This window comes from Anopheles maculipalpis, chromosome 3RL (genome assembly GCF_943734695.1).
Source record: "Anopheles maculipalpis chromosome 3RL, idAnoMacuDA_375_x, whole genome shotgun sequence".
In the NCBI taxonomy this organism is placed as follows: Eukaryota; Metazoa; Arthropoda; class Insecta; order Diptera; family Culicidae; genus Anopheles; species Anopheles maculipalpis.
Genome location: NC_064872.1, coordinates 14,181,129 through 14,206,130, shown reverse-complemented (window position 1 = coordinate 14,206,130; position 25,002 = coordinate 14,181,129). Strand labels below are relative to the sequence as shown.

At 42.7% G+C, this 25,002-nt stretch overlaps 1 protein-coding gene across 1 annotated transcript in view; it reads left to right on the top strand.

Moving 5' to 3' along the window:
• The first annotated feature begins 7,528 nt into the window (after positions 1–7,528).
• LOC126560419 (MAGE-like protein 2) overlaps positions 7,529–25,002 on the top strand; it is a 36,838-nt gene continuing 19,364 nt past the window's right edge. The window contains exons 1-2 of the mRNA XM_050216379.1: positions 7,529–7,534; positions 7,633–8,079. Coding sequence (XP_050072336.1) covers positions 7,529–7,534; positions 7,633–8,079 — 453 coding nt within the window. The remainder of the gene's footprint in view (positions 7,535–7,632; positions 8,080–25,002) is intronic.

The following is a 25,002-nucleotide window of genomic DNA, read 5'->3' as shown; positions in this document are numbered from 1 at the left end:
CAAAGACGAGACCGCGATAGGAGTTGTTTTCGTTGCATCTCGTTCAGCCGTACCGTTTTTCACCATACGATTGCTCTTTCTACCCCATCCGGATGGGGTCTTGCACATAGGCAGCTTGACGATCACCACGCGCTGATGATGAAAGCATGTCGGTTGGGCAGAAGCAGAAACTTGACAACAAATTAGCACGATGGAGGACATGTAATGCTTTTTGCGGCCACCAGTACGATAACGCTCCGACCCGAAAAGTGATGCATTTTTCATCGATTATTAAAGAAGACGGGCAAGCAAAATAAAAATGGAATCGCTGAAGACTCTCGACACACATCCTCCACCACGGGAACGGAAAGGCTCGTCACACCCATCAGTTATCGGAAAGGAAGACTGACGAAAGAGGGCAGACAGCTGTGCAACAAAAAATAAACACTGTAAAACGGATTGCCGTGGCAAAATAAAGCCACCGGACAGGTAATGTCCAGCAGATTAGTCAATTACTGTTTGGCAAACGGTTACGAAGATGCGGCCGAAGGTGCTGTTTGATAAAGCGGACCTGCCGCACGCTGTGCCGTTAATTGTGCCGTCAAATGATGGGCCATCTTCGGGAACGCACTGCTTTGGCCAGAAACCGTCAGTTCGATCACGCTGATCGGTTGATTGAGTTCGATTGGTGTGCTCAAAATTTCGCTTTTCGCTAGTTTTGTGACCGAAGAAGCTGCAATCGGGCCCGATTGTTGCAGGGAAAATTGATTTTGGATGCGCAAAAAAATAACAGCGTGAAAAAAAAAAAATCGTGACGCTGATTGGCCCAATAAAGATGGTCAATCTCTCACCTGAAAGACACGATAAACGGCGATTTTCGGACTGTCATAAAAGTGGGCACCCCTCACGATCGATGGCCCTTTTTTCGGTGTGATACCGTGCCCGGTGGTTACGAAATTGTAATGAATGAAACGCAACGGCCCACTTGGCGTGTTCTGCTGCTTGTGCTGCAGATAAAACGCCGATAAATGACCGTTTGTGCAATAAATGTGTGTCAATCGCCATTATGCAGCATTTATTTTTGCAGAAACTAAAGTGGATTAATGCAGCCGATCGGGTACGGGTGACTGCGTTGAGTTTAAGCTATTGACTTTGACGGAACGTTGGGACGAGTCTCTGTGTGTGCGTGTGTGGAAGAAAAAAAAACGTGTGGATTTATCACATTGACGGTTCATGCATAACCGATTGGCTACAGTTTATTTGTCAGAGATCAAATAAAATTATGCTCGGCTCATGGGAAGCAATACCGAACGCCAAAAAAGTGTTACGTATTATCATAACTCAACCGAGAATATGGCCATATGGTGAACGTTTTACTTCAAAGGATGCTGTTGTTTTAATCGGAATGTAATGTAAGCTTATTTCGATGCAATAGCTTGGGTTAGAAGGCGACGCTAGGCGTGTGTTTATTCCGTACGAATTAATCATCATCCAATTACCAATAAAAAGCGCATGTGATACACAGCTCTGAGTGAAACCATTTGTAAACGAGGATTATGCTGGCAGAAGCTGCCAGTGTATTCGGTAACAAAGTGTTTCTGTTTTCTGTTGTTGATTGCAATGCAAATGTTCTGTATAAAAAAGCTGATTATTTTAATACGTTAAGCCGTAAAGCTAACAATTAAAACGTCTGCCAGCTATCTATCGCTCTTCAATTAAAGATAGACACTTTAAAATCGTTTGCAGGCTGGATGAGTAATAGCAATTCATAGTCATCGTTTGCCGCTTGACCAGTTCAAGATGCTCGCCGCAACACCGCATCGAAACGTTCCGACACCTTCGCATCAGAGCCGTAACCAGTGCCGGGCAGCCCGAAGACAGGATATCCGCTCGGGCGTAATAAATTGCGACAGGAAACATACAATTTTCGGCCCCGATCGCAACGATCCGGAACCGGGACCCGTTCCACACCGGTCAGTAGTCGTCCGGCGATCCGGGTTGTCCCTGGTGAAGATGAAGCGATAAACTGGCCAGCATGCAAAAGGTTGGCTGGTCAAGCGAACCGAAGGATACGTGGGATGGAACGAGCCAAATGGGAAGTGTAATATCGGGGCAGGTTGCTGCTGCGGCTAATGCTAAAAAGACTGACATCCGGAAATAATTGAATGTACGTTAGCGATAATTTATGAAGCTCATAAAACAATCTCGTCTTACAAGGGATGTCGATGATGTTTCGATGAAGCCTTCTCGGGTAAGTGGTTCTCTGAGGAAAGACTTTTTTGCTTGATGCAATAATGTTTTTCGATGGTGACTGCAGGTGGTAGATGTTTTAAAGCTGAGCTTATTTTGCTTGAGATTTAAATGTAAGAAATTTTGTGACTAATGCATGTTGATTGTTGAAGATCTGTAGAACGAAGTTTTGGAAGAATATTCTTACAATAATCTTAGGTCGCCATTGCTGTGGAATATACATTAAACATTAAGAATTCTATTATATCAACGGAGTTCGGAGCTTCAGTGATTCGCCATCTTAATCTATAAATATCTTCGTCCTTTGAAGATCACCGAAGTTATGTTTATATAAAGAGTGGCTTAGACTCAAAGAAGAGTAAATATCCATCTCCTACAATCCGTTCAGCGTGATTTCTAATAGTTTTACTAGAACAACTTAGATTTTCGAAGGGAACTCTTTATAACGCGATAAGAAATATTACGATCTGTAGTATAAGCTCAGACAATGCCTAAGTATGCTATACAAACAGCATATCATCGATTACTAGACGATAATTGGACAGAGACTTACATTATCCTATCACTCAACGTAATTTAACTGCGTTGTATCTTAAGTATGGGGAGCCTAAATGTATGCAATTAGTTCATCAAAGGATATCTTTTAAAACTTACCGAATATTAAGAGGCGATGTTTTTGTTGTTAATTGGTCTATGCTTTTAACTCGTTTTGTTGAACATGAAAATTCAATCATAATATCGTTTGACTTTAGAAGGAAATGAGATTGTCCACTGTGAACGGCCTGAAGATGGGCCTGTCCGTACTGCTAATTACCAAGTGAGATTTTATAAATACAGACACAGTTTGCGCTCGAAGAAAATGATTTCTATTAAACCTTTACCTCTCATTAGCACACACACCTCTTCGTGCTAAGTGTTAACACATTCAAATATTTTGAAAATAATTATCCAGCCTTCGTATATTTGAAACACAATCAAAAGGCCGTCTAAATCGCCAATGAAAATTAAGTGCTATTAAAGAGCCTTTCGGTTCATTTCTACCGAAATATGCGTCATATTTGCATTTCTGAATTTTATCCCGAACCACCAAAGCGACTAGAGATGGAAGAGACTCCGCCTGATTTGACGCTTTTGTAATGAATAATGCAAACAACGACGTACTCAAACTGCCAGGTAAGCAATCCCACCAACGCGGGGTTTGGTTAATTATTTATCAAAAACCATATCCCACCGGGCGTCCGAACCGTTTGATCTTGGCTGCAGTGCCACGGCCACGGTATGGACGGTAGCATCGTGCGGGACCGTGACCATTTGGTTACGGTTGCATGACAATTTAAACCGATGAATTGATTGCATCACCTCTTGAAGTAAGCGATGCCGCAGATTAGACTAATCAAGTTCGAGTTGTTGCCTTTTTTTCTTCTTCTACTTGCCATTCTCCGGATCCGAAAACACGCATTACCTTTCTGGGTGGGCTCGTCGGATTTGGAGGTGTTGTATAAGATTTCGTGGAAAACGAAGGGAAAACAATAAACGCGCCCTTTTGTTGGTGTACGTTGTTTCCGTTTCTGTTCTAAAAATCAGTAAATAATCTATTTTGATGGATGTCGGCTAATGAAAGCACGTGTAAAGTCATCACGTGCCATCATCCCTCGAGGAAAATCGGATCTCCTCGGAAATCGCGATTGATTCAGTGTAAGCGTAATTAAATTCAGTTCGATTAGCCCAAGTACGGTGTCGGTGTGGGTGGGAGGAGGGGAGGGTGGGGGTTTCCCCGGTACGAACACGAACATAATAAGCTCAAACAAGCGTTTGGTCGATTCGCCGGCCGTGCAAAACACTTCTCCCATCACACTTTACCCACCTTGGGGTAAAGTACCAGGTACCTTGATGAGGTGAAATTGAACGCGATCGCTAAGAAGACGTTCTAAACGAGGTGTACGAGCTGAAGGGTTCTTGAAGGTAAGGATGAAAAGAAGCGATACCAAGGTCTGGAATTTCAATTCCATCCCGAAGCCTCCATTTATTATAATTGCCTGCCGGGAAGAAAAGAACCGGGACGGCCACAAGCGGTGCGTTTCATTTCTCGGCTGTAAGCAGTAAGCAATTTTAAAGAATAACAGCAATAAACTTCTAAGGAGAATGAAAAATATAAACCAGCATCAGCAGGTGGTAGCGAACATCAGATCAATTTTGCATATTACGTCCTCCCTCCGGTGTTTGCAGCCGATTTTACGAATGCCTGCAAGCGAATGGCTGGAACGTTGCCGCCACCATCCACGGTTTGTGCTGTCAATCGACGGTGGCAGGCACCGTGACGACGGGTTGCTGTGTGCTGCCCGGAATATTGGCTGATGAGTGACGAGGGTCAAGGGTCAATTAAGGGCCCAGACGGTTCGGTTTAGTTGATTGAAATACTTTTCGGGTACGAGTTACTTTATGTTGCATGATGTAAGATGTGTGTTTTATGATTTATAATGTATTTGCCACATGTCATTTGAAAAATTGATCTTGTATTTGGAAATGGCGTTGAGCGTAAATGTTTCAGTTGTTCAAATTAAACATTCAAGTTCAAATTTTCTTCAACGCAAGAATTTAGCAAAAACTGATTAAATTTAAGGGCCATACAGAACAAACTAAACAACTACGTAACTGACTAAATCAAGAATATAAATTGTAATTTAATTTACATTATTTGCTCTGAAACAATTCCAGGTCAAATATATGGCAGAATTGTTTGTGTTGAGGTAGAGATCAATGATTGAGGCCCATGAATCACTGAAGACATTATACTCGAGGAACGTCACTGTACCTTTGCCTAATTTAGCGGTACAGAGAAGAGCGACAGTGTTCCAATTTATTGAAGGATATTCCATAAGAGTACCGATCGGGTCGGCCCGGTGCTGTAGACGAAAGCAGCGCCGGTCTTCAAACGGCAGGACCGGGGTTAAAATCCCATCCGGACCGTTTCCCCGTGAGTGACGGTGAGGACTGACTAATCAACTTCGTGGTATCGGCAGCCTAGTAAGCCATTCGATGGACGGCATGACCTTAGAGGTCGTTAAGCCAAGAAGAAGACCGATCAAGCACACCAAAACACTTTAATGCTGGGGCGGATCATAGTATGAGCAAGCTAAGCAAATACTTGGAGACCTGACAGATTCGAATCTCCTTAAAAGAAGCTGTTTGGCCATGGGAATATTGGATACTTACAGGGCCTCAGAGTCCTGCGAGTCACATTTCTGTTTTGCTTGGTGTCTACACAGGTCTTATCCCGCCAATGCTTTAATGAATATTTTATTAGATTAATGAAGTGGGTTGTAAGTCTACGAAACAGCAAACAATGAGTTTGGATTCTTTATGCTTGCTTGTTTTGTAAGAAAAAGATAGTCTTAAAGGTTTCCAGGGGCAGAAATTTAGTTTGTGAACAAGCAGAGAAATTTGGACGCTACCAGTATACATTAAGAATTCAAGATTATGAAGGATAAGGTACATAAGATGAACATGTCATAAGAACACGACAGAGGATATGACTGAGGAGTGAAAAGCATCTACACAACCTACAAAAAAGATTCGCAATTATTTTGACCAACGCGCCGCTATGTACCGAAAGATACTACCTTTGAAGTAGTGCAAATTTTCTTTCTATCTATTTTCCTCTCTGGAGTCATAAGCGAGCACCAAAATCGGTCAACGGTTACAATAAAAGCGGCAGAAATTTCTCCACGTAGAGCACCTGTGACGAGGTACGAAGCTGAGAATATTTTATTAAAACTAGTAGATATAGTAGAACAGGTCGAGCTGCTGAAAGTTCTTCATATTTCCATCACGTTTCATCTGATACTAATACTTTATAAGGGAAGCCAATAACTAATGAGCTTCACTGGTCATGTCATGGGAATGACTCCATACAACGAAGTTTGTGATGAAGTATTAGCACCAGAAAGGTCAGCTAATAAATAAGCAATAGTAAAGACTTAGGTCCATCGTACCATCATATAATTTGCCATAAATTATCTATTTAATTTATTTGAACTGGAAACAGTATTTTGCATCCAGTTTAGTAAGCATCGTGTTTTTCACTACATTCATACGAGAGATAATCTTTTATTTTCAATTTGTTAACTGATGACGAAAAAGTGCACATCAAAAGCCACAAGCCACTAACAATAGTAATACACCCTTCGGCAGCGCCCATTGATGCTGGTTCCAAGCTACACGCTGTAAAAAGTTGCACGAACACTTCCTCCGGTGTTCCGGCCGGTGCAATTTCCCGACCGAATGCGATGCGTCTCGCTACATTTCACTTTCATGATGCAAACCGGCTTGTAACGATCACTAAACCAAAGAAGAAGTGCTTAAATGGCAGCAGAGCAGTAAAAGCTCACGACGCAACGACCCGTGCGATGTCGCAGGTGCACTAAATCACTAATGCTTTTACGTATTTGACATTAGTACACCTTGGTAAGAGTGTGGTCACTTTACTGGACCGAGGTCACTACAACTGAAGCAATGCGAAGGGCTGTTATCACTGGAGCGGTTCAGTAGGTGTCGCAAGGAAAGATGGTGATCGTGCGTGCGCGCGTGTGAGTGTGTGTTGCGCATCCTTAGCGATAAGGTAAAACAAAACACTCACCACTGCAAACAATGAAAGCAAAACGGTGGTCACTGCTAAAGCGCACTAAATGCCCGGTGGACCATTGGCAAACTGAAGCCGACCCGCACGCTGTAACTGGAGCGTTGAACTGAAAATGCAATCAAAACGTACCTTCAAACCAAGATGGATAAACCCAAAAAAAAAACAGAACAAATGGCAACATTCGACTTGGTGTGTTGGTGGTTTTTCGGTGTGCCGGTGATGATGACGCAATCGGCATTAGTTTGTGTAGCTTGGGCGCATTTCTCGCACTGCTAACGATCGCACACACAGGGCTTTTGGGCGAGAAGCGGTGTGGGGTGGGTTGGCAAGGGATTGTACAAGGTGTATGTCATACGTGTTAAGCCAGAGGCTGGTGGTTAAGGCCCCACGGAGCCTTAACCGTGAACGAGGGCGATTTGAATTGTGGCGGGTTCGGTAGGGGCTTTTGGGCGATTTGGCTCACTCATTAGGTTTGCTTTAGCGCCCTCTGTGGGGCACTGATGGCTGTCTTGGAGGCAGTCGAACAATGTACGCAGACGTATATAAAGTACGGACGGACGACCGGTAGAGACATCAGTTAGTTGCGATCAGTTCAGTAGCGAGCTACATCAAGTTAACATTTCAGCTCTACCGGCACAACCAAACACTCAACGTTCAATCATGAAGGTAATGCAAAGTGCCGCACAAAGTGAAAGTGTCCCAGCGATTGCTTTCCGTTTCCTAGCTAATTTCCTTTTCTTTCTCTTCACTCCTTTTTTTTGCAGACGTTTATTGTGCTTTCGATTGTGGTGGCACTGGTGGCCGGAGCAGCCATCGAATCCGGTGAGAAAAACATCGAGAAGCGTGGTCTGAGTGAGATCGAAAGCCGATCGGATCATCACCACGTGAAGCATGTTACCATTACGAAGAAGGTCCCGGTGCCGTACCCAGTCGAGGTGGAGAAACATGTGCCAGTTCCGGTAAAGATCCCGTACCCGGTGCACGTGGAGAAGAAGGTTCCGTTCATCATCGAGAAGAAGATCCCAGTGTACGTCGAGAAGAAGGTGCCAGTGCATGTTGATCGTCCAGTGCCGGTGGAAGTGAAGGTACCGTATGAGGTGCCGGTCGTCCACAAGGAGTACGTCGAGGTGCCCAAGCCATACCCGGTGCATGTCGAGAAGCCGTACCCGGTGTACGTGAAGAAGCCAGTCTACATCGAAAAGCCAGTCCCAGTCAGTGTGCACATCAAGAAGGTGAAGAAGCACCATCACTGAGAGGGAGTGTGCGCAGGAGACCGATCGGGATGACACCGTTTTTAGGTGTAAAGCGATCGATTGTTGAACGATCGATGTTCGAGGGCGAAAAGAAATAAATGTCTGGTGCATTAAACGAGCACCAAACCCAAGTCAGTCACGGCATGAGTGTGGTGACAACATATTAATTTTGATTGGAATAGTATTACTTATTAATTTGCTATCCGAAGTAATGATTAAATTTGATGATAGAAATTGAACCTTGAGACATGTCTAGGAGCTGGCTTTCTTTTTTAATCCTGCGGTTTCTTATTTTCATTATGTTTGTCGAAGCCTCTTACTGATCGGATCACTGATTGGGACTGCGATTGAGCGCAGCCATATTTTTTTCGCTTTGATGAGGGCCACCAGAAGTCTGTAGTCTTCTGGATTGTGCTCTTGTAGCAAAACTACTCTATAATCTCTAGATCTTTGCACTCATATTCTGCCTACCAATCGTGATTTATGAAGATCAAAGCCTCCGACAAGCAGTTTGTCTATGAAGCATACATAAGCGTTGGAATGTATGAGATTCATTGACTTTTCAAAGGACCTTGCATTACAATCTATCAATCCCGCGCATTACCGCAGATTGTGCTACGAATGGTAAGGAATTGGTGAGATCGAATTAAAAATTACATCCTTTGTGGGGATATCCTGGCTTTGTACAATCATTCTTGAAATAATTTACTTAATTGTAGCTTTTTGAGAACAATTAATCAAATGGTAATAGGGTCAAGCTATCCGCAAAGAAATTTAAAAATTCAAATGTAATAATATTTTGTATCTCGTCCCCGTTATCCTTTTTTTTGGTTCAAAATTATGTATTTTCAATACAGTTAACAAAAATATTTGTATCAATAATGAAAGTTCACTCTACCCGCTCATCTAATTAAACATTTTAGTATTGCCATAAATTATTGGTAAGAAATATCTTCAACAATTAATATTACTTCTGTTGATATGAAAGAATCAAATCTGACGCTTCAGTTATGAGCTGGAATGTTATTGACTTTGAATGAAAATAAGTTTGCACACAAAAGCACAAAGAAATGTAGCATTAATTTGCAATAAAAACTCACACCCGGTTTGAATTTTTTATTTCAAAAAATGTGCTGATAAACAATGTATCAAAATGCACATTTTAATCACTTTCCACTTAAAAAACTGCCGTCATAAAACCTCGTTGTACGATTCTCATTTACGTATCGCTTGCCTTCAAGCACCAGGCGTCTCCATTAGCGGAACCATGCTGACCCCGTTTGCTTGACAGCGGTACAGCGCCATCTACCGGCATTCGCAAATAGCTTATTTCTGTCCGTGCAGCGAGTAATTTATTGCCTTTCTTTGCAATGTTTTACATCCTCCACCAGGTAGGTAATGAGTGCATTCTTTCTGTTGTTGCACTTTTGATAAAAGACTTAAATGAAAATGAAATACAAAACAGTAACGAAAAAACCCGCTCACAGCGCAACGCAACCAAAGGTGGCAGGAAAATGGGTTTCCATTCAATTTCACCTTCCGGGTTTTATTAAATTTAAGCTCAAAAGTTGACATTTTCTTACGCTGCATACGTTGCTTTTTGGGCGCTGAGGAGCGATAGCATAAAAAGAAATAATAACAGAAACGCTTTACCACTGGCACACACAAAAAAAAGGAGGTAAAACTGTGAGGTAAACAAAAATTAAGAGCGTAACTTGTTTCTGTCTCTCCTGCTCTCTATTTCTGTTCCTTTCGTGCGAGTGTAGCACGACCGGTTGCGGAATCGTTTCATTGAATGTTTGTACCCGGGAAGGTTCTTGTGCACGACCCATAAATTCAAATTTCAAATCATGCTGCACGCGCGCACTGCGAGTCTTGTTTTTCCGCCCGGTCGGTGTGTTTTGTTTTCGGACGGGTTCGTTTCATGTTTTGAAATATCTCTCCACAGCAACTGCAAAAAAAAGGGTCGTCCGTTGTTTGCAGCAAATGCAAAAGTGCAACAATAAAAATCTCAAGTCTCAAAGAAACGCGGTGCGCTCGGGACGCTTGGTGGGAGTATTTATGGTAGGGCGCTACTGAGGCGCGCGGAAGTGACCCTCGCGTGGGGAAGAGCGGAAGGGAAGGGATGGAACCCCCTTTTTTCGGTATTGTTGCGAGTGAGCTTTGGCCGTAGCTTTTGGTCGGTATTTGTGCTTTTCTTTCAGAAACTCTACCGCGTTTTCTTTCGGCGTCAGGCTCCCGGCTCTTCACCTTTCACCGCTTCTGTCTCGCAGGATGCCTACATGGAAATGAATCCTACTTTCCCACAGTTTGGGACCACCTCTTTTTCCTCTTTTTACCCACCACTCTCCCATTATTCCGCACATATTTATGAGCGCGCGAAAATTCCCTTCCCTTTACTGTTTTATTTTTCGCACGAACAATGCATCCATAATTTATACGCGAAAGAATGGCGGGGTGCGGACGAGAACGCAACAGTAGCCAACGGTGGAATGCATTCACGGGAAAGACTGTTTTAGGAGAGGAATGGAGCCGATCTATACGGATCGGGGAAGGTGTGAAGTGTGTACGTGTGCGGGTGCTGGTAAAATCTAATAACGCAACCACAAAACAAAGAACCCCCTTACTGTTACTCGTATCCCTGGTTAGATGAGTACATGTGTGTGTGTGTATGTATGTGAGAGTATGTGTCGTGGAGCGCAGTCCTGGAATCCGTGAGGAGGGTGCATAAAAATTGTTCCTCACAAAACATAGAAACAATGCAAGGCGTACCATCCATTTTGCTGGGTGGATACATTCTCCTGGCGGAATGCAAGATCGTTCTGGATAAGGCGGAACATAGGACGCCGACACCAGGCGCTACATGCAAAACGTGTCGTAAAAAAAAACCTTTACACAAATCCTGTCAACGAACAACTGCGAATGCGAGGAATGGCATCGTCTAAAAGAAAGGCCCCGGGATCCACTGGGATCCTCGTTTCGAGGGGCAATTTCGCAAACCAGGAAACGCAAATCATTGCTACCCATGGGCAGGGCGAACTGGTACAACTGGTACGATGACATCCCGTACAGGAAGCAGAACCATTGCCACCTCCCGCGAGCACGGTTGACCATTGATAGTGACGTTTTGCTATCGGTATCAAAGACAGGGTTGGCGAGCTTTAAAACTCAGCGCTGGTGAAGAAAGTTTCCGGCAAAAAAAGCGGATGTGCAAAGAAGGGGAGTTGTGTAAAGGGGATACAGCTTTGTCCTTTACTAAGGATCGTGTTTTTTGTACTTGTTTCGTGTGTTCCATGGGGTGCTAGCCAATAAAAATGGTGATTCATTGCGACGCGTTTTATGACTCTGCGGTTTCAGGCCTGCAGTCTTTCAATTGTGTTTCGTCGCAAGTGCAGTAGTTGGTAGGTGCTAGGTTGCGTAGTTTTAAATATATTGATCTATTATTATTGGCAGAAAAGTTAAATTCCATAATAGTAGCCAGAATATTGTCGCTCTTAAGGCCAAAGAGTTATCTTCAAGAATGACTGGAATTAATAGATGTTATTGTAACAGCTGTTCCAATTTAATAACACAATTATTAGTACATCACATCAGTACAGCCCAAAAAGTACATCTGCAGTGAATCGAAACTTTCGGCTAGGTAAATAAATTCCAAAATGAAAAAGCTGTCATCATTAAACCCTTTTTTTTCTTGGCTTAACGACCTTCTAGGTCGCGTTGGTCATCGAGCCTCACTACAGGGGAACAGTCGGGATGAGATTTTAACCTTGAAAATGTCGTGTGAAGACATCACCGGACCGCCAAGTCAATCCTATGTACTCTTTAAGTCAAATGAGACCGTTGTTAAAACTATCCTTGAAGGAAAATGTAAAATTGTTCTAGAGGTCGTATGTTGCAGGCGCGATGTCCACATCTGCCTTGTGTACTCTCCAGATCATCTGCATCAATTGAATTCGACGAATCATAAAATTGGGCCAGTCTAAGGCAGCTCATGAGCTCATATCTTTGATGAATTGTCTTCCACCAGGTCCACTCCATCGGCCAACATGCCACTGGCTAAATAGAAAAAATAATATAAATGAAAATAAAACTGGAAAAGATACCTTCTTAACAAAAAAGTGATACAAAATACAGAGCAAAAAAATGAATTTTTTCAATGTTGAACTACAACCCTTGAAATGTAAAAAAAATATTAAATTCTCATCAACAAACATAAACAAAATCAAATATTTGTTTATTAGTAAATCATGTACCATATGGTGAAAAAGAAATACAATAGAGTAGAGAACGAGAAATGAATATTTCGAGTCTTATCAAGATTAATAATCAACCAACAAGGGACTCTGAAGCAAAAGTGTTGAAGCCATAAATGTACAAATCTTTTTTTAAACGACAGAAACGATGCAATGTGCCGCAAAAAATAAACTCTTCCAACTGCTGCAGGGCATGTAAAGAAAATTACATCCGAGTTTGGCTTCCACTAAGCGCTCCACCAAACGTAAAATTAATTTTGACAACTAAAAGAATACAAAATGAATTCGATTCACCTTTGGCATGTGCTTTGTGCGGTAAAACGAAAAGAAGACAAAAAACAACACGGAACACAATTAGCCATGTTCTTCTTACAAACAGAACGCTTAACTTTGCCTTCATTTTCCAGCAATCGCAATGGGGCAATTTAACCGTCAACGAAAGGAAAAAAAGAACCGAATGGAATATCTAAGTTGAAAAGCGGAAGAAGATAATAAAAAAAAACGAACGGACGAAATAATACAAATCACCCTGCAAAGTACAAGTGTTTGCAAGCGTGTGGTCACTTTCCACCGGCAGGTTCCAGCGCAAAAGTGTACCGACCAAAAAGGCGAACGAGAAGTACCGCAGTTAGAGCGGAAAAAAAGAAACATTTCGCACAGATGACGCTGATCCGCACCGATCTGCATGTGTGGCTTTCCCTTTGTACGTGTGTGTGTGTGTGATAGGAAAAACGACAAACTATTATTACTATTCTCTAGCAATGCGACTGACCACAATTCATACTCGGCTTGCACCGGTGCGCACAGCCAAAACGCGAATTTGGTGTCGCCTTTGGGGCGACTTTCTCTCGGCTCATGTTGCATGTTACAGCCGCGAGGCTGCTAAATCTTGAATGTTTGTGTGTTTTGTGGACAAGCATTTTCTAGTGCCATTGTTGTTACAGTTGTTTTTGCTCCCAAACCCCATTCACTGCCTCAAATTTTCATCCTGTCGCGTTTGTGTGTCGTGCACATCTTTCGCCGTGCTGATGCCAGGTTGCGTTTCATTTTCACCAGTTCCAACCGTTTTGTTCGCCCTGTTCAGGAGCGAAGAATAGAAAACAGGCGGGGCGGGCTATGGTTGGCAATTATTATTAGTCCATTTTTCATGCAGTTTTTCCAATTTTCTCATGAATTTATTACAACGCGAAATTGATGGCGTTTGAGTTGTCCGTTTTGTTGTGTGTTTTTGCTTTGTTTTGCTGTAGCACAAGAATAAAGTTGCGTTGGGGCGAGTGGAACCCACGTTGATTTGCATGTTGTTGATGTTTTCTTTTTAGAGGCGGAGCCTTTTTTTGTGTGTTTCACAAGGTATGTTTTAATGTTTCCATTGTTTTCCACCCAGTTCGTTATAAGTTCTGAGGAAAAGCAAGATCATTCTGATTGTAATTTTTTCGTTAGCTGTTGTCATTGTCGTTGTTCCCCGGATCACTTTTACACGGGACGGCTTGCAATAGTGATGCGATAGACAAAACCTGTGCCGATTGTCTGATGGCACACGATCCACAAAGGACAAAATTTTGCCACGCGGACGAGATGAGTGTCGATAGTTCCGGTGGTTCGCCGCTTTGTTTCAGTTTCAGTTAACGCACGCGGTTTTGTGCTATTTTTCAGAACTTATCCTACACACGGCACTACACAGTAAAGCGCCCGGCATTCCTGGAAGATACTGTGCTGTCTTTCGCAAAAGCGATAACCAGTGTACCGTGCAAGTAACAAGCGAACGATCCGGTCCTGCATGCAGCTCTACTCGATTTTAATGTTGCTTCTTTTGTTTTGCTGGCACGATGTCCTGTTTCGAAGCGCGGGGAAAATGGTAGCCGAGTCGAAGAACATTTTACAGTCCGGATTTGCTGCATGTTTGGTCCGAGTTTTTGGTTGGTTTGCAACAGTTTAATTGGCCGTTCTTTGCTGCAGCGTTCTTTTTCCTGCATGTTTTCCGGTTGTGCTTTTTTCTGTTGTTGTTCTACTGCTGTCGTACTGATGTGAAACTGCTCTTTTCCATTTGTTATACTCAGGTTTTTTTTTCAATTTGTTGGCTAGGAAAGGCGAAAAATTTGCAAAATGTTTTCATCCACCAATCCGAGTAACTTCGCGTCTGGTTTGATAGTGTTACTAGAATCGTTCGCTCGTTGTCTACTGGCTCGGTGTATAACATTCGTTTTATTTATCCGGAAATATGAACAAATAAAAGCGTTTATTCTGTGCAATCACTGACAGCGTGCATGAAATTACTGCCGACGGGTAAGCGGAAAATTAAACGACAGGCAATACGGATATGGGTTGATATGAATGAATGATATGAAGCTTATGTTTTGAAAATTTCGAGCTTTAAAAATTCACAATTAAGTCTTTCTTTTGTAAAACTTTGGGGAACCTAGAGGTAGTGATGTTAGTGGTCCAAGCCTCCACACGGTAGGACCGGACATTGAATCCCGAATAGTACATCTACCCATAGCTAGCCATATCTAGTCAAGGAAGACAGAAATGATACGATAAGACTCTTAAGGTTGTGGTGTCAAAGAAGACAAATATAAATTAATTTCTTCTCATGAATTTCTACCAACTATTTACTCAATAAAATAATTTCTTTTTTTTAACAAATTCTTCTCCTTCATGTTCTGCTCAGGGTTGAGCACATCGTGTAGAAATGGCCAGGCTGCTAATCCGTTAATTGTTTTGGTTAACTTTCGTTGCAATGATTTCGGGGGAGGTTGGCAAGGCCTGTCCCCTAACCCTCTGTATCGTCGGAGGGACTTTATTAAAGTTAAAATGGAAAATTTCAAGGAAAGGAGCCTTAAAATACTTAGGAAGCCGTAATAGATCGCGAAAATTGTGAACTATCCTTGGAAGTTGTTCAAAACCAATAAAAGTGCCATAAACTTTTAGACAATCTGTAATGTTACTTGTAACGGTTACAAGAAATTGACAGTTTTATATGCAAAAATTATCGTTTTAAAAACATTGTTAACGAACCGGTTCATTATAGAATCCAGCACGAAATAAGTAACGAGCTGTAGTAGTTCAATGCCCTCCAATGATCCCTTCCAAGGCAATGAGCTCATCGGTGCTGAATGAAAACAAAGTACTAGAATGCTTTTAATTTGCCTTACACTCACCTGAAGCGATGGTTGTACAAGCGCAATCGAATCAAATTGCAGGTTAACAAGAGTATCACCTCACTCCAGGTGAGAGCACAAAAGAAGGAATAATTGGTTGGTACTGAAGCATCATGGTAAGAATATGAAATGACTCCGAATGGAAGATAAAGCGTAGACTGGTACGACGAAACACAGCGTCATTGAAGTCAAACCGCAAACTACGGCCATCGCAACCAACACACCAACACAAAGCTCCGGAGAGGATCGTTTTCAACAACTGCAACTGGGACACACCTCGTTTGGAAGACGTTACAGACCCTGGGCACCCTAGAACTCCATGCTCTCCGACACGAACGAACGAGAAGCGAAAACATTAGCAGTACATCCATTATTATCACGGCTCGGGAGACACCAATTAAAGTTAATATCGCACATAAATTAGGATATGGAGAAAACCACATTAAATAATTACAAAACATCCTAAATTTATACGTCTTGATAACGCAATTTACAGCCGTGGCCCGGTTTGGTGGGCCGTCATCCCGTTTGCTGGTGCTTTTCACACGGTAAGAAAGTTTCACCCGACGCACGGGAAAGCCCAGCAGCCGGCTGGCGGGAAGCAAACAGTTTGTAGCGCACCATGTTTACAGCGACACCATCCATTTCTTCCACTAAGCAGGAACCGCTGGAACTGTGGCACTGCGCGTTGCGAACGTCTGGCAGCACTCGGTCGGTGTCGGGAGAAAAACGACTACCCAAAGTAAAACCGTCCGTTGTAATGTGCACGTGGCATGAGGAACGTTCTTCACGCTTGGTTCGATCCATTTTGTTTGGCTTTGGTAGTTATTTACAGCCGAAATCTCTTCGTACAGGTTCGATAAATTGTAAATGGCTTAGCATTAGAAGATGGTTGGGCGTTGCGAGTGTGACGGCATTAACACTCACACACTCACTCAGATGGTATGTGCGAGCACCAAGGAAATAAAACGGAGGTGGCAACAGGGTGATCAATAGCTGTCGAAGTAGTGAAAATACGGCTATTATTAACACATATGACTAGAAAAATCTAAAACAAGATAAATACCTGTAGTAACATATTGCATTTATATGGTTTTAGATTGAATGTAACGCTATGTAACGCGAAACATTTATTTATTCTTTATTTTATCGAAGCATTTTGACACGCGCTCAATGTGAATGATACAGGTAGGGAAATTACAACCCTTTTTTGAGACTATGTAAAACCGACTAAAAAAATAACACGTTTATTATATACAACATAAATGGTAATATGTACTCGGCTTGTCATAGATAACCTGACCGGCCAGGCGATCCGCCGACCAACCGGCCGGGAAATCTCGTCGGCAACGGGATTCTCGCCAGCCTAGGCAAGAGGAGCCCTTTAGTCGTAGAATTATTAAACCAATTTTATGATGCAACAATAGAAGGATTCGTGGACGAGTATCGCGGTAAGTACCGTCGTACGTCGTCATCATCGATGTTTCGTCTAAGCTGCGTGGAGCGCGTAGCAAGATTGCAAATGATCTCATTAGAATGATAAATGGTATCTCATGATTCTTGTTGTGTGTTAGAATCTTGGACGACACTCAGTGCTGCATCCAATGCCGAGACAATTGACTGCAAACTGCTTGATTTTACAAAAAAGTGATCTCTTGAATGGGAAAAGTTAACTCATGGCTCGTGAACGCGCCAGCCCTTCCTCGAAGTGGAATCTTAGACTTACCCTCGTTATCGAGAATTCGAGTTCTTCGCAGCTAAGCCGATGGCAGGACAAGGCTTCTTCCGCGGTCACATTGAGCGTATGAAACTAATTCAGGTGATCGCAGACGGTGATCGTAATTCAAAGACGCCCGACAACCCTCAACAAGTTTGTCACAGAGCGACGCCGTGCCCATAGCAAAAATCGCCCATACCACCCATGATAAATTTCATTGGTAATCTGGATCCGAATCCAAAGAATCTGGTTGTTTCTTTTGGGTCTCTATGAAGATCTGCCGCCGCTCCTAAGCGAAAACTATCCTTGAATTAATTAAATATTTGTGGGTTTTGGTTTCTTTTCAGAGCTTGAACTACAGATGATAAATAAAGCCTCGTAATGTATAAAACTATAATCGATTGTCCATATTTTTATTATCTATACATTATTTCGAATAATAATCTCTAAAGTCAGCGATTTTTTTATTTTGATTTTTTTCAACTAAAGTTGCTAGTTAGCCTTTTAATAGACAATATTAGGTAGCCTTTTGAACAAATATTAAATAAAAAACCAAATATTGTCATTTAATTTTAATTAAACTTAACAGTCCAATGTTCCGCTAGGACCATAAGTTTTTACTCACTTCGCACGTCTTTAACTCCATTTGCCAAATAACATGTGCCAAAAAACATCCAACGACAACGTTGTGCAAAAACGAATCGACCAACTACGAGACGTCGCATTGCTCAACTCAATAACTCGGCCGTGTGCTTTAAACACACGAAGGAAATGTCCTAATGCGTACAATAAAATCAATAAAGCTCCAGCAATAAACTGATTGCCGGTGCAGTCAACAAGCGACCAGCCTGGAAGAAGGCACACTCGTCACAAAAGTCTGTTCCTAAGCCACTGCTGGTGGTTTGGTATAAAACCTGTCACACATTACCCGAACCTGCATCACTTCATCACTGCACATCGACGGCAATCGACGCTCAACAACACCATGAAGGTAAATCGATCGTGTGTTGCACGCTAGAACTTCCCGGGCCGATAAGGAAAGCTGGAAAGCTCTTTGCACCCATGAGAAAAGAGCAAACAAAAAAGGAATCTATTTTCACACGATTTTATTTGTTTGGATTTAATTATACTTTTTTTTTGCACGTTTCTTCCTGCCTTCCTTCCTTCAAGTCCTTCCAGGTTAGCTTTTGGCTGCTTCTCGTACTCGCGACAGTCTGCCTGTCCGAGGGCTACACACTCAGGGCACGGCGGGATCTTCGCTACCGACAGAACGTAGCCTACGCCTACCAGTATCGAACGGATCAGATCGCGAGCGTGCAAAAGATACCACTCGTACCGGTGGTGGCCCCGTCGGTGCACATTCAAAACCAGCTTCTGCAGCACGGAAAGACGAAACTGGCGACACCGGCACATGTGCTGCACTTTCCAACACGCCGTCCGATGCAGGCCGTCGATCAGCTGCACACGCGAGTTGACATCGGACAGCAGCATCGTCGCAGTGGAACCGTTCCCTTGGTAGTGCCGGTGGTGCCAGTTGTGCCCGTGGTACCGGCTGTTGCTACGGTGCCCGGTACGGTCGTCGCTCATTCGCATACGGAGGTCTACCGAAAGTATAGATGAACGTGTTGGGAAAGTGTATGAGCAATAGAAAAAAAAAACCTTAATAAAAGAGTGAAAATTCTCGGAAAAACGGTTTAAAGCCTGTTAGCGTATGAATTGACCATGCTCAATTAAATAGACTGTCTGTGGAACATAATCACATTTCATTGGTGGAAGAAAAATGTTGGTTCTAAAAACCATATAAAATCGTTAGAGGCATCCTCGGAATGAAACCTTTCGAAATATTCACTGGTTCAGATTTTATAGGACTTTAGTACAGGTATAGCAGAATAAACTCTACTTCATCTAGAAAACCTTGAAGTCCAGGAAAGTGCTACAAAATCCAGTTATATCTGAAAGTTTTCCACTTCTTCCCCAGGAGTGTCCATTTTTGTTGAGTTGGGTCTTTATCAATTTTCCTAATGTTTCCCTCAAGCGCAACCAATGAGTAGAGATTTTCATGTTAACGCCTGAATCGCTGCAATCTTATAATAACACACATTCAAATTAGTCTCATTTATTACAATATAAATAGCCTCCATCAATATTCCATCGTTAATGCAGCCTTTTTTATCTTACATGACCAACTCCCAGCAAACGATGACCGAGCGAGAAAGTTGCGCTAAATTAAATCAAACAACAACAACAAACTGTTGCAGCATTACCCACCTTTAACCCATCCCACATCGGGTTTCCATTGCACGCACGGCACAAGACTGACCGAACGACAACGACGACTCTTGCAGTTTGCTTCGTTTCGCCAAACACCGATGCCAAATCCGCACCAATTAAGGCGCTATCGCGATGGTTTGGTGGTTGTGATTAAATCTTATTAGCAATCATCGGCCGAAACTGATCGGCCAGCACACCGCCAGCATCGTCTGACGCACGGCTGGCCGATGGCTCGTCCCCCATTTGGGTGCTTATCAAGCGCACCGTGCGGGTGGTGGTGGTGGTGATCTTCTTCGTGACCGTCCATCCGTTACGATGCCATTCCGGTGGAATGTTGTGCGGTGGCATAGAAAAAAGAAGCGCAAAACCCGCGGGCTTGCGTAACACTAGGACGCGTGGTTGCATTTTCACGCGCGTTGAAGACGAAAGTGTGATCGCGTTGCGCGATGGGTAAGGTGGTGAGCGTTTATGCTAAAATGAATGTACGGAATTGTGATAACTCCGGTGCAGATCAGACCCGCTAGATAATGGTTTAGCAAAAAACAAAAAGGGAGGGGTGCTATTGTGAGGGACTGTTAGAGCTTTAGATTGTTGGAAACAAGTGTAGAAAGATATGATAGTTAAGGAAGTTAAGAAACGTATTGAATTTCTTTGTAGTGGAATTTAATTATACACCATTATGATACGATCTCAAACAAAAAAGGTGTTAAAATTTGTTTTTTTTTTTTCATTTAACCCTGTTACAGGAAAGCGATATTGCAGACAATGATGTGCTGTTATGCTTTTTATACTTATTTTTATTTTATTAATGTTGCTAGAATACTATAAAGTAAGAGAACAGAAAGTTTGATAAAATATCATAACAATTATAGAAATATTCAGCGTATTTTCTCGTAGCGATAGATAGAATGAGGCGTCAATGTTCGAAACTCTTGTTCAATGAACCGAAAATCGCGCCTCAAATCCTGTCTATACCCCTACTAACTACGATACCACGTAGTTGGATAGTGAGTCTTCACTGCAGGGGGGACGGTCCGGAAGGGATTTGAACCCCGGTCGTTGGCACCGCTGTCGCCTACGCCACAAGACGCTTATGTCATAATCATTATATCATGGAAAGGTGACAGCAGCGCTGGTCTTCGCACGGGAGGACAGGAATGAAAATCCCATCCGGACCGTTTCCCCTAAGTGTGAGGAGTGTCTATTCATTTTCTCGGTATCAGCAAGTCTAGCAATCAACTAATCTAATAAGTAAACTAATCAACTCTCTAATCTAAAAGACGAGACGACTAGTTGTATTGACCAAGATGCCTTTTCATTTCGTTACAGGATTGTAGTGACGATTATTTAATGTTTATGAGGAAATCTGTGCTTCTTAAAATAAAATTAACGGTCAGGATGTAGATCATGTAATAGCTGTAATATAGAAGACAGAATTGATTTTGGAAAGCTGTTAGTCGCATGAGAGGCTACTTTCACACGCTAGTCTGATAAAAAGAAACCATTTTAAAATATTCATCCAATAGCACAAGTCAAAATCTCGCTTGGAAATTTGTTCAATAGCAACAAACTTGTTTGGTCGAGGAGTTTAATAAATCTTAATTTCAGCTATTACAATGAAAATTTCCGATAAAATTCTTCGATGCTCATAACCGTCTCAATTGAAAATATGTAAAAATATTTAAAAAAAATTTGAAAATGCAATTGCGCGCTCAAACTGTTCTACAATTCTACGGAAAGAAGACAACGCTGATACGGAAAACCCGGATAAACCTTTCATCACATTGAGTACCTGCGCTAGGCACACGGCGTTGGCCAAAAATAGACAACTCACCGTACCCACACCGTACACAGGATACCGAATGGATGGGTCTTTGATTTCGTTTCCAATGCACTCCATTAGCAGTGCTGACCTCGAAAACTGGACCGACACATCATCACCAGGTTTACATTGCATTGCAATTTCGGCACCGCACCCGGAACCCGATCCGAGCGTATTTCATTACACAAAAAGCAATGACCATTGATTATCCGAACCCGAAAAATCTGGGTGCTCGTCGTCATTCCCCTCACTGTCAACTGGGGTGTTTTGGAGAATGCTGGCAGCAATTTTCCGTACGGATGCAACATACAGCACAGCATCATCAAAGTGTGGCTGGCACACATGCTACACATGCAGACATGGTTCATATGGCGTACCTTTTGGATCAATTCCGAAAGCAAAAAAAAAAAATGCAACAACCAACAAAAAACCACACTCGGAACAAGCCTAGAATAATAGTCTGAGAATGATTGGTGCAAAAAGTAGGACAAAAAAGCGGCCCGTTTGGTGTGTCGTGCTCGATACAAGCTGCCAAAAAAAAATGGAAGGAGCAACAATCCGTGTACCGCTCTCAGCTCGGCAGACACTGCTTCCGGCCACGCCTCAGCCATTCGGGCGTTGCGATCGGGCTCTCGTCAAAAACCATAAAACTCATCGATCAATCATGGTGATGGATTCGACTTTTATACCATCACACAGGCCTGGCTGCGTTTTTTGTTCCGCCCAACTCGTTCCATTCCTCTCGTGGAGTTCCTTTCGCCGAGTGGCAATCGAACTCCTCGGACAAAGTTCTTTATCTTTCTCGTGTGCCGGCAGCGTGAGCCTGCTGGGTGATGAAGGCGCCCGGGCGAAACAGACAGACAGGCGGTGACGCGTGATTGCAAATTTCGGTAATGAAGATGGGCAATTTAATAACGCAAACAGTCTGGGCGCATCTGGTTTTTGGCTGGTTCCGGCTGAGGAACTTCCTGAGGTTACTACATACTACGTGAATCTCTTCTGGCAGCCATCTTTTCGGTTTTGGGGGCAGCGGGTGGCTGAAGAATCATCGCTCGTTGTGCTGCGCAACCGACAGCAGTAATAATCAGAGTAGATCCTGTGGTAGCATAACCGGGAACGAGTCGTCGGGGAGGGAAGGCGATTGAGATCCGGTGCGGAAAAGCACTTCATTTAGATGAAGCCAGGGGTTTATTTTCAAAAAGCTCTGCCTCATTCCTTGGGCATTTCATTTCTTTGCGGTTGTACGGGAGCTGAATGTCCGACGTTAGTCCATGAGCAATAGTTACCGATATTACGGCAAAATGTTAGCTTTACATAGCATCTAACGCTTGTCCAATGTCCCTTACGCTTCCACCCATGTTCTGCTGGGGATCTTGCGTCAATTTAATATTGCACGTACTCTGACAATGATCTAAGAACTAGCGACTCCTTTCGTTCATGACGTGCACATACACACACTCAAGACCAACACAAATCCCTCACACAAAAGACGGACCACAACCGAGTAGAGAGCACTCTTTTTGCTATTGCGAGGCGTCGCTTCCCCATTGTACTGCTTTTGTCAATTTAAGTTCCCTCCCATTACTCACTCCGGTCACTCAAATCCGCCCCCCCCCCCTCCCCCTTACTGGGTAGGAGGGGGAGAGCAAGAAAAGTCACCCCGTTGGAACACTATTGTGTTCCTCGTGGTTCAATGACAGCATTAAGGTCGGTGGTTATATCATCAGAAGAAATATCATGCTCATCATCAGCGTCGAACAATCGTGTTCTTTTCCACCGTCGTCCTACACACATCCAGCCCAGGGGTACAGACACTCCGTGTGGTCTGGAACGAGCAAAGATGTAAGGTTGAAAAGTTTCCACCAACTTGCGGAGCTTTTGACGTTCACCGGGCGATCACTTACGATTAGGCGTTACGCTTGAAACATGCTGCATCTCCGGTTGCCCGTGCCTGTCAGATTGACGAAAACACTGCTTTCGGTTCAAAGTATGACGGCATGATGAAGTACCACTGGCACTACCGTTACCTTTCCATGGTCCACGATCCGATATTCTGTTCCGTTGTGCAGAAAACAAGCGCACACTCAATCAAAGCGAGCGTGAAGTATCTCATGCTGTGCGCGAGAAACTCTTCAAAAGCCTCGAGCTGTTGTTTTAAATTGAATTTTGACACCTTACTGCTCCCAAAAAAAAAACGCCCCTATCTCTGGTGCATCCATTCTAGAAAATGGTGGCTTTGAGGCTGGGAAACTTTGCACCGCACCCGCAATATGGACGCGAATAGAAGTTTATGGATGTTTTTTTCTTGCTTCTCTGGGTTACAACACGTTGGTACCACCGGCAGCAGCACGACATCAACCAAGAGTGCATCGATGCAGTGATTGCTTGCTACGCGCCCGCACACTTGTACTACATTGTGTGACGCTTTTTTTCCCGCCCCCGGAAGGAACCAATAACATTGCGCTGATGTATTCTGTTTTAACGAGCTTGCCGCTTAAATCACAGGGTTGTGGCATATATGGATGATAGGAGATAATAAAATTATTAAAAGTATATAATTGTTGTTTGTCATACAAATGGATTGATTTGAAATTTTATTAACTATTCAACTATCTAACCACTTGGTATCTATAAGTCTAGTGAATCATTAAATGACCAGCGTTACCTCGAAGGTCGTTAAGCCAGGAAGCATAATTATAAGAAAGAACTGCAAAAGAATTTAATTTCAATTTTTATTTAATGTTTTATTTTAATGGTTTTTGTAATCAAACTAAGCAGAGTACACCATAGTTGTTGCTGCAGCCCAGTTCGTCTTCTTATAGCACTAAATTTTTTTTCGTGAAGTCTTCTTCTTCGCTTAACGACCCTTCTAAGTTGCGCCCAGGCCATCGAATGGCTTACTAAAATTTCCTATACCACGTACCTGGATAGTCAGTCCTCACTACGGGAGAGACGGTTTCGAATGGGATTTGAACCTTGGTCTTGCCGTGTGCAGACTGGCAGCGCTGTCGCTATAACCACCGGGCCGCCTCGTAATCGGGAAGTGTTTGGCATATTATTTATGGCCTTCTCGAACAATTCCTCTGTAGTTGGATTGCTTGTCTGAGGGAATGATCCTAATGGGATTACTATCCAGACTGTACTTATCGTTATAAAATATATCAAACCATTATCAGCTCATATACGTAGTAAATTCAATTGCTTATCATTCAAACTGTACTTAAACTTATAGAGAGATTTTAAATTTTAAAATATTGCTGATAAAATGCTGACCAGTTTGAACCTTATAAGGTGTCGGTTAAAGTGGCAGCTAAGCGTTTGTGATTTCTAAAAGTTCTGCACAAGGCATCGTTCAACTTAAAATTTCTTTATTTCATGTAACTGTAAACACAATTTTATAAACCCTAGCTTTACCAGACAATACCTCATTATTCCGGTAGAAGGCGCTGAGGACAACTCTTTTTAAGTACACAATATGTAAGTGAATGTTATTATTGTCAGGCTCGTGGAATTATTCTTATTTATTTATTTATTTATAATTAATAATGACGGTCCAGTGCCGTATTGTCAACACCGCTTGTGTTGAGTAAATTTTATAATCATCTTGATAAGGCATTTCCTCCTTATTCTTTGCCTTATCCCGGGCATACTCGGTTATGG